This window comes from Ctenocephalides felis, unplaced genomic scaffold (genome assembly GCF_003426905.1).
Source record: "Ctenocephalides felis isolate EL2017-DRISC unplaced genomic scaffold, ASM342690v1 CF-g0.4_SCAFFOLD_03571, whole genome shotgun sequence".
Taxonomy (NCBI): domain Eukaryota; kingdom Metazoa; phylum Arthropoda; class Insecta; order Siphonaptera; family Pulicidae; genus Ctenocephalides; species Ctenocephalides felis.
The window spans coordinates 71,445,790-71,456,422 of record NW_020539725.1 but is presented as its reverse complement, the minus strand read 5'-3'; the positions used below and the strand labels follow the sequence as shown (position 1 = coordinate 71,456,422).

Below are 10,633 nucleotides of genomic sequence, written 5' to 3'. Positions count from 1 at the left end.
GCATATGGCACGATCCCCCATTTCACGCTGCGATTGCTAGTCGACTCTGGACCCGGTCTTCCAAAATCGACGTACGTGAACGCTTGAAAACTTCATTTTATTGTAGAAGTCCAAAGTTAAGGAAAAGAACATAGTTGAAAACTTAATTTTTATTGTACAAGTCCAAAGTTAAATAAAACTGACCAATATTTAAAGTATATTAATTAAAATGAACTAATTAACACTTTGAATAATAGTATTAATGAAAATATTTTACATACTCATTTAAATTAAAAAACTGAAACATTCAGTTTTTTGTTTTGCCTTGAAAATGCTATAAATGCCGATAGTGAAGATTAGGTATCATTTTAAAATTAAAATTGGTAAAAATAAAATAAACTTAAAATAATTAATCTTTTTATTATAATATACTTTATTTTTAATTCTAGCAACCAAGAAGAGTATTTACTACTTTCATACTCAAGAAACATATTACAATTTATAAAAACCACTACATTATCACAATATTTTAATTTAAAAATTACATAAATGATAAACCGAGGCTTACTTATGCTTGTGTAAGTGAGGAGCTGATAGCTTAACTTTCCCAGGTATGTTTCTAGCTAGAACATCATCTTTAACTGCACGAATTAAATCTTTTTCTCTTTGTGTACAAGCTTTTTCTCTGACAAACATTGCAACTGCTGTTTTAGCAGCCTTCCCCCTTCGGCCTGTTCCAGGAGTCAGTTTTACTTTAAACCTGTTTGTGAAATAAAGTATAACAAAATTATTAAGAGTGAAAAAGAACCTAAGACGCTGAATAATATTTTGGTTTTAAACTTTTTAAATATTTTAAGTATCATTATAAAAATGATCTTACTTGTATGTTGTTAATGTATTGTAAGGTGCAATAATTGGAACTGCATATAACAATTCATCTTCTTCAAGTGGTTGGCCAGTTAGAGAATCTAAAATTAATTGCAATTCACCAGAATCACGTTCATTTCGATCTGCTTGTTCATTACTTTCACCAACTTGTGCTATTTTTTAAAATTTAATTAACTATTGTGTTATATAAACATATATATATATATATATATATATATATATATATATATATATATATATACATAAATTATATTTATATTTCATTGTCAGATGAAATAACAAATGATAACTTGAATATATATATACAAGTAAACATGACTAAATGAATAATGCTTGAAATACCTTCAGCTTCTCCTTCCAACTGCACAAATTCCTTATTTTGGTAAAAGCTAGTTACAATATCATTGCTTTGTATATTCTTCGTTGCCTGTTGTTTAATTTTACTGTGGTCAGTTGAACCCTTGGACATATTTTTCTTCGATTTTTTCATTTCTTTTGCTGTGCCTGCAGACTATAACTTTTGTAGTAAGTAATAAGCGATTTACCACATTTATTGTTACAAATAGTTTACTATTAAAATGATTATATTAAATGTATATGAATGAAATCACATAAGAAGCAAAATATTATTGACAAAAAATTGTATACCTTCAATATTTCCATACGTAGACGCCTTTCTTCTTCATCCTGATCTTTATATTTTTCTTTCATTTTTTTCAATTTTCCATGCTGTCCTCGCTTGACATTCTGATTTCCTACTTTTCTCATATTTTCATTCTCACTATTTTCTTCTATGTTTGCTTTTGTGTTATCTGATTTCTTTTGACCAGATTTATTTTTTGCTTTTACTGAAGGTTTAATGACAATAGGCTTATCATCCCCGAGGTATATGACATTTTCTTCTTGCATATCACATTTCTGCTAAAAAATATTTCAAATTGCTCAATCATTCTTGATACACAACACAACACAATATTACAAAATATTCTCATTGGTAATAATATTTTGTAATATGAATATATAAAAATATTGGAAGAACTTATAATTTTTCGATTGCGCTATTTGTATTTTTTTTATATTTGAATTGTTTGCGCACGCCCATAGCTCAATTCTGTATGTCCAGATTGGGATAATTATTGTTTTATATAAAAGGAGTTTGTTTTAAAATTAAAAATGGATAAATTATATGTACAAAAATAAAATGTTTTCTCTTTACCTTGAATGCAATGTTTTCATCTTTATTAACTATTGCAACGTGTCCTGTATTATGATCAACCTTGATTTGTATGTCAGGAAATTGTTTTGTAACTGAAACAATTTCTTCTTGAATTTCAGTAATCACATGTTCATGTGACACTTTCTCACAATTATCTGTAAATTATATTATAAAAATATTAATATATGCATTTTAAAAATCATGCAACTGAAAAGTTTTTAGATTTTAAAAATGATAAATTAGCAGAAAATGTTTGAAAGTTTTGAATGTTATATGACTAAACTAAACTTTTCAAATAGAAGTAAACACAATATTTATTAATATTATCTATAAAAGATCAAAATTTCTAACTCAATAATAATCTTAATTTTAACTGTAGTTATGAATTATCTTAGGTATGGTAAAACGTTAAAATGGCTATACGGATTTGGTCAGTCTTGAAAAATTCATGCTAATCAGTATCGGGTTGTCGGAAAGGTGAGATATTATTTCAAAATCACGTAGAAACTTTACATTTTTAATTTGAAAATTTTTGTAGAAGCGTAATTTAAATAAAACAATTGACGGCTGCTCATACGTCAAATGTCAAATGTTTTTGACAGATGATGTTCAATTACATTTAACAGGATGTTTTAGATGAATATTATTCAATTGTATTAAGTAGTTTTGTTTGTGATTTTATTTATACACAAAAACATTATTAAACGGGCCGCAAATGTTACTAGAAACTCAAAATATCAATTTTTTTGAAATGTTAATATAAACATGCACTTTTTCGCGTTATAGCACTTTCCTTTTGCAAATCATATTTTTCTCTAACACAGTGTTCTGGAGAAATCATTTGTATAATCATATACCATTAGTATATTGTCTAGGATCATATACTCATTGGCATTTATAAAACAATATCTAAAATATATATTTTTTTTATTTATGTTATTTAAATTCAGAACCTAAATTTGGAATCGATCAAAGGTACATTTTGTCGAATAACTTATTCTCAGTTATAATTTCTCAGAATTTATCGAAGAATGGATAGTAATATATGAAGGTCTGGGTTTGAAAAGTACACCACAGATATGTCAAAAACCAGTGAAGTTAAGCGTTGTTCAACAATATTCAAAAATAGAGAATAGAGAAAGATGTAAAACCATCTATAACCTTGATTCTTATGTCTTTGCTATTGGGAGATAAATGGTAATCTTTGAAAATCTATAATAAAAGTATTTTCTTCCGTTGTTAGTTTTTTGGCTTGAGTTAAAAATGTAATTGTTTTGTAAAATGTCTTTAAAATTAAAATAAGACATTAAACCTGTTTGCCACCTGGCCGTTACAAGTTATCCTGCCTATAGCGTAAAAATTCTGAAATGATAAGTTGCTGGCAGTTTTACTGAACGTAGTCTGATAATTGTTGGTTTGAAATGTGTTATTTGGTATGATATAATTGGTTTGGTTTTCATAATATAAATTATATTTGCTCAAAGTTAAATTGGACCTTTGTGCCTTGCCCTGCTCTACATATATACTTTTTATTAACACTTTCCACTCGGGAGTCGGACTGCTATACGGTACGCTGCGCTCGGAATATTATAGTGCTATACTTATCTCTCAACTCGGAATTTTTTTTGTATCGGATTTTTTTAAAATGTGGTTATATTGCTTTTAAATATAGTTATTATGATAATAAAATAGGAAATTTAAAAAAAAATGCACTCAAAACAATGCTATATTGTTTATAAAATCATTTCTTCACAGATCTTTATTAGAATTATGGGGATCATGAGCTAATAAATTAATTTTGTTATATATTTATTTATAAAATTAATAAATCAATCAATAAATGAATGTAATAGTAAATTAATTTTTAAAAAATAAAACCAAATTAAATGTAAGTTTAGTTTGTGACGACACGATTTGCCGCCGGAGCGGTAAAACATATCATGCCGCCGAAGCGGCGGCATCCAACAGCAACGGTAAAATGACTATGCCGCCGAAGCGGCGGCATCCGAGTCGAAAGGGTTAAATTTACTTTTACTAATTCATGGAATGTTACTTAAAACTTTTCAAAAAGCTGATCAAAAAAGAAATACTTCATTCATTTTCTATTTTTTCTTGCAAAAATTTGAAAATATTGTATAAGCTCATTAGTATTATTTACAATTATACACAAAATTTTGAATTCAAAAAGAATCTGAAACTCTTAAAATTTTATAAACATTCTATTAAATTGAATTTGTAATGAGTATATTAGTCGAAAGACCAGAAAAGACTTGGATTGAATTATACCAAGTTTTCTATAGAAAGTGTATAAAACTTCCAGTTTGATTGTATTAACAAAATATAGAGAAACTAATGGGGTTTACTGTTTTTATAATACCTTTATAATGGGTATTGTATATAGCATTCAAACAACATATTCTTGCACACTTGTATTTAAGTATTAATTTTTTAGATTCTCTAAAAATTGGCTAGAAAATACCTTACTTAGCAACACAACGTTTCCCGGTTCAGCTACTATATATATGCATATGTAAGTGGAAATGAATGAATACAAAAAACAGTTTGAGAGCCATTGTGTTGTGTTACACAATGATTGTCTAACCTCAAAAACACATTTGACAACCGATTAAATATGTACTTATATTGATATATTTTAATAAGAAAATCGTTATAAATATAATATTGAAGTCAATAAAATCAATTGGAAATCGTGTCTTTCAAGAAACAATTATAAAATCATTTAATTTGCATCCACTTATGTTATCTATCCAGATAAGATTGTTTTAAAATTTTTGTTAATTGTTATTGACTTAAGTTTAATTAGACACTATATTTCAAAATGATGCAATATGAAGAAGAAAATGAAAGATTAGCTGATAAGACGGCCTGTGCTGGGCTCAGGGCAGATTTAAAAATGTGCCTGTTGAAAAGTGAATGTTGCAAAGATAGAAAAAATACACCTAGAGAATGTTTGAATAAAAGAGATGGAACTGTACCCGAGGAATGTTTTGTATTACGAGAAGCATTTTTCCAGTGCAAACGCTCAATACTTGACAATAGACAGAGATTTAGAGGTCGTAAGGGATATTGAATAAATTATTAGAAGTTGGGTATTTTGTATTATTGTGATTGTAGAAACTATGCTTGATATTCAATAAAAGTTGTATCTAATTTATTATGTCTGAAAATAATTTTTTTTGGGTTACTTGAATTTTACCATTCAAATAATTTACAAAGTGTATACATATATTATATATATATATATATATATATATATATATATATATATATATATATATACATGCCAAAATTTTAATCTAGGCCTTCAAATTTTTTCATTACCTTGTTCTGATTGGCTGCTATCACCTTCACCATCACTGAGTTCAATTTCATGCTCAGGAATTGCTGTTAGGTATTTTGAATTTGATTCATCTTCTAAAACTCGAACTCTTCTTTCACCTTTATGTCTATCAATAGAGCTGTCTTCTAACTAAAAATGATAACAATATGAAACTTGCTTCAAATAAACATAATATTACAAAATTGAGTTATTCTAATTATATTTTAATTTATATATTGCTTAATTTTGTATGCATTGGTTGAGCATTGAAATTGAGACTTCTTACATACTCTACTCAAAGCTGCCAAACACAGACATATCTTAATATTTTGTGCCTCTAAAAAATATGCAATATAATTCTTTAAGAGCAAATTTTGTCCAGCACTATAATTACCATCACACTTTGATATTGCATTATGAATTCTTTTATCTATATACACTATTTTAATTTTTTTTTTAACTATTTTGCACAGAAATGCCTAACATGTAAAAGATTTTACATATATGCAGTAAAAATTGTGAATTAATAACCAATAAGATATTACAATATCTAATTTTTTGTTAGTTTTTTTATTTTTAATTTTATCACCTTGAACAGAAAACTGAGCCCCATGGCCATTTGGCAAGGTGGTAAATAATTCTTTTTACCTCTAATCATAAAACTACCAGTAGTCAAATATTCACCAGTAGGAGCAGTTTTACTAACTTGGTTACTATGTACCCACCAAGCCGCAGTTACAACTTTTGCATCCCAAGCAACACTAGATTTTAAATAAAATCATATTAATATATAATATTTTTCATTTTCAGTTGTTTGTTTATTGCTTATGAGTTACATAAAAATAATCAATCAAAAAGTTTTGTAAATCAAGCAGTTAAAAGTAGTACTTTTATGTTATTTTTTTAATTTAAAATTATTTTTTGTTCTGTGAGCCTATCTACTAACAATATTTTTGTTAATATGTAATCACCTGTATGCTATAGCCATGACACCTGCTTCATTCAATGTTTTTGGAGGTATAGGATCATCAGAATTATTTTTTATGACAATTGATGAAGCACCTTGAATATCAGCATGGACATACACATCTGATCCCCGCAAGTATCGCTTTACAATAAGTTCATTTTGTTGTTGATCTCTTCCCCCAATCACCTAAAGTAAAAACTAAGAATAAAATTTACATTTACAACATTTTAGACTAAGAATATTTTTTTTACCAAATAATTTTCTGAACTGATAAACCAGTAAAATTTTTCAAACCACATAACCTTCCTAGCTTTACTTATTGTTGTCATCATCTGAACTTCTTTTAATGTCTGCTTAGTTTTCTTTTCAGCAGATTTCAATGCTTTACCTTGCGATTCAATCGTTTTCTGTTGCTTCTTGGCTGCATTTCTTTTCTGATCATAGTATCTGATAAAATAATAATTATAATAATATTATATATATATATATATATATATATATATATATATATATATATATATATGTTGAAAGTGTTTAATATATGTCTTATTTATTACAATTAAAAAATATTTGGAAAGTGTAACAAACAATTTAAAATAGTAATGAATTAAGAGAATTGAATTTGTTTAAATTATCTCAATCAAAAATATTATTTAAACCATAATTGTAAAATACCTTCTAGCATTAGCATAAGCACTGAGTCCTAAATCAATATCGACAATCATTTTTTTTGGTAATTCATTTGTATTTTCTTCTGCATCAACATCGCTATCATCAGACATGAATTCTGTATATGGGTCTAGTAGAATCATAGAAATATGATTGCTTTCTAATTTTAATTGTTTAATTGAGCTTGCAATTGGGTCATTGTTAGCTTGGGCTGTTTTGAGCAATGATTGGATCTCGGGCCAAGGAACCTATAAGTAAAAATTTGTTTAAAAATTATAAAAAACGAATAAAGTATACATTATCAGAAATTTCTTAAAATTTATTATAAAGTACAAATTACCTGATTGGCTAATGCAGTCTGGACAGCTAATATAGCGTCATCCACTAATTGTTGATTGCGAGTAATAAGTTCTGCTCGATGTTTGTCCATTTCTTGAGTACTTTCTAACTCGCGCAGTCGTTTCTCATGATCTGTTTTGACATTACTTAACTTTTTCAATGCTTCACGTTCTTGTTGCATTGCCTTCAATCACAATTTCAATAAATTTATGATTTGATATAGATCAATAATTTAAGATGAATACAAAGTTGTAACAAATATTGTAATTAAAAAAAAAAAAATGAGAAAAATAATCACATATGATATAATGTTTAATAATAATATAATTATTTTATTTTTTACCTTCAAATCTATTTTTTGGCCCTCTAATGCTGAATAAAATTCATCAACACATACATCAAACGACAAAAGTTCTTTATATGGTCCTGTTTCATGTTGCTTAAATAAAAATGGATGGTATTCCTGATTACTGTAATAAATATTATCTTCTGAATTTTGAGTTGATTTCATTTCTTCCTTTTGTATAATGTAACCCTAAAACATTATAATGTTAGAATATAATTCAATCTAAATTGTTTTAAGATTTGAGTTGCAACACATTTATATTTTACAAATATTTTTTTTATGTTTGCAGCTTCATACATTATTTAATATACACAAATATAAGTTGTTATAAGTATTTTAAAGTAATTGCTTTGGTTCTAGTGGGTCAGATCATGACAATATAAGATCTGTACCATATGATAAACAACTGTTATTAGTATTAATATAATACCTTTGACACGCTTTCTTTTGCTTTCTGCAATAATTCTTCTGCTAATAACAAAGCTTCATGCAAATTTACTACATCCCTATCTATATTAAATATATTAGGATCATTATCTTCTAAACTTGTATTTTCTTGTATACATTTCTCATTAAATTCTTCCTTGTTGGGTTCAGGCTCTATATTTTCATTTTCTACTTTGTCAAATGCCTTGCCCTTTTTCTGATTTTTTTTATCTTTCGTTTTAGATTCCTTTTCTTTGCCCTTATTCTTCTTAGAATTGTCTTTGGATTTCTGCTGGCCTTTGATTTTTAGATGTGACAAATTTTTTGATATCAAAACATGATCTAGTATAGCTGGGCCATAAACTAAACAGTAATACAATCATATTTATTACACTTTAAATTCTAATTTATAATTGATAAGCAAATAATAAAGCATAAGCTACGGTCAACAAGTTTTACCTAAATGAGGGTTTAACACTCTTCTTAAATTATCACCGGGTTGAGCTTTTTTAAATATTTCTTTTAATTCTTCCAAAGTGGGTGCTCCATTATGGTTCCGCACACGTTCTACAGAATATGTTTCTCTCACAGCAAGTCTATTCCAATTAAATTACACAATTAGATGTAGATATAAAATATTTAGTTATAATTATTAAATTACAATTAACAAACTATATTTTAACTTCAATATTTTACATCACCTTATAGCTTCACCTTCAGTGTGTGGCCTTAGAATATTCAGAATAGTCATTTGATAGTCTGTGAGAATAATATTACCGCGGTCATATAATTCTAAAATAACATGATAAGCAGCTTCTCCACTCCCAAATTGTAAATCTATAATCCGATCCATTCCTAATTGTTTCAATGACTCAAGCCTTTTGTTCTTCAAGTGCTTTCTCATCTAAATCACAATAATTCTTAAATATATGTAACAAATTTCCATTTATTGGCAGTCTTTATATATATATATATATATATATATATATATATATATATATATATATATATATATATATATACATCTAAATATATTTTAAAAAAGGAGGAACACTAATATATTCAATTATTGAATCAGTTAAATAAATCATTTGTATTTCATCAAATATGGTTCGTCAATTCATTTTTCCAAAATGCATATGCAATGTAATCTACGTCTTTAATCATCTCATCAGAATGTAATTATACACATAAATAAATTATTATCAATAAAAATATTATAAATATTACCTTCATACTGAACCCTGAAGGTGCTACATTTTTAGGCCATTCAAATGCAGTTGTGTGAAATCTATTTCCAGATTCCAGTAATAAAACACATTTTTCTTCTGTTCTTTGCAATTTTATTAAGTAAGTTTTGTTATCGATGTCATATACCTGATTTACTCGCATGCCAATAAGCCTAAAAATCAATTTAAAACAATTAAAAAAAAATCATGAGAATAAAATGTTTAAAAGAATAATATAAACAAAATCAATTGCATGAAGAAAATTGAAGTAATAATTATTTACCTTTGTAGTTCTGTAACGCTACAGACTATATCGTAGGTATTAAAACGCTGCTTCATTTTTAATTAAATTCAGTACTGTTTTATTATAATTGTGATTTAAATTAAAATGTAAATATATATTTATCGCACACTTTTATTCGCTATATATTTCTTGAATGCTTGGGTATTTCAAAAATAAATAACTTTTTATCTCTACATATTAATCACACATGTTATATAAATATTAAAAAATAAAATTATTTGGCAGAAAAATGCGCAAACACGTTACTGTCAGACAGATAACACGTTTTTGTATATGACACCTGACATGGCGCCTTGACAGTTCAACAAGACCTGACCTGACTCCCAACTGTCAGCACGTTAACTGGCAATACAAATTGATATTTTTAAGCCGGCCACAGACGTAACTGTATACTTGCGCAACCTGCGACTTGCGCATGTATTCTGTAGCGTCTGTGGAGTGTTTTTGGCGCAACTTGACAGACTGGTGCAAGCGAGTAGGCATGAGCACTTTTTCATTATTTTAATTGCGCAATCATTCAAGTCGGCAAGTTCATTCGTTGGCCGCGTGTGGCAGCACATGTCTCGTTTTTATTTTACTTTGTAGCGAATTCATAATACAAGTTTATGAAGTTATCGACAATTGAAAGTTATTAAATTAGCCCTCTGAACACTTTGTATTCTCTTCTGATGCTGTAAATACATAAATTAATAAAACAGATATATTTGTAGGTTATGTTTTGACATTTATTATTTGACATTTGTGATATGCTTGCGCAAGTATTTGAACATAAACTTGAACCGTCTGTGGGCGCTGTGAAAATAGGCCTGGTTGCGCATTCATTCAGTTGCGCAAGTATACAGTTACGTCTGTGGCCGGCTTTAAGGAGGCATTAAATCAAGCTAAAGCCGGCCACAGACGTAACTGTATACTTGCGCAACCTGCGACTTG

General features: G+C 27.7%; 2 protein-coding genes across 2 annotated transcripts; one reads left to right on the top strand and one right to left on the bottom strand.

Moving 5' to 3' along the window:
- Nucleotides 1-543: 543 nt before the first annotated feature.
- LOC113386720 (nuclear export mediator factor NEMF homolog) lies at nt 544-9,933 on the bottom strand. The gene is made up of 17 exons (XM_026624479.1): nt 9,683-9,933; nt 9,401-9,572; nt 8,872-9,074; nt 8,630-8,766; nt 8,175-8,533; nt 7,742-7,933; nt 7,400-7,582; nt 7,066-7,307; nt 6,642-6,837; nt 6,395-6,576; nt 6,013-6,184; nt 5,426-5,573; nt 2,084-2,238; nt 1,516-1,788; nt 1,210-1,378; nt 860-1,019; nt 544-739 (listed from the first exon to the last, which is right to left on the bottom strand). Exons 1-17 carry the CDS (start codon nt 9,736-9,738, stop codon nt 544-546), a joined length of 3,195 nt encoding a protein of 1,064 aa, XP_026480264.1. The 5' UTR covers nt 9,739-9,933.
- On the top strand, nt 4,776-5,181 carry LOC113384387 (cytochrome c oxidase assembly factor 5-like). Its single transcript, XM_026622103.1, has one exon. The coding sequence runs from the start codon at nt 4,923-4,925 to the stop codon at nt 5,172-5,174; it is 252 nt and encodes an 83-aa protein (XP_026477888.1). The 5' UTR covers nt 4,776-4,922; the 3' UTR covers nt 5,175-5,181.
- Nucleotides 9,934-10,633: the final 700 nt, after the last annotated feature.

What these genes read in the sequence shown, in the direction of transcription:
- LOC113384387 (XM_026622103.1), top strand. Translation starts at nt 4,923, where the DNA reads ATGATGCAATATGAAGAAGAAAATGAAAGATTAGCTGATAAGACGGCC.
- LOC113386720 (XM_026624479.1), bottom strand. Translation starts at nt 9,738, where the DNA reads ATGAAGCAGCGTTTTAATACCTACGATATAGTCTGTAGCGTTACAGAA. An exon ending in TCAGTTCAGAAAATTATTTG is followed by an intron (nt 6,577 to 6,641) that starts GTAAAAAAAATA and finishes TTTTTACTTTAG; the next exon opens with GTGATTGGGGGAAGAGATCA. An exon ending in GGCTCAGTTTTCTGTTCAAG is followed by an intron (nt 5,574 to 6,012) that starts GTGATAAAATTA and finishes TATCATTTTTAG; the next exon opens with TTAGAAGACAGCTCTATTGA.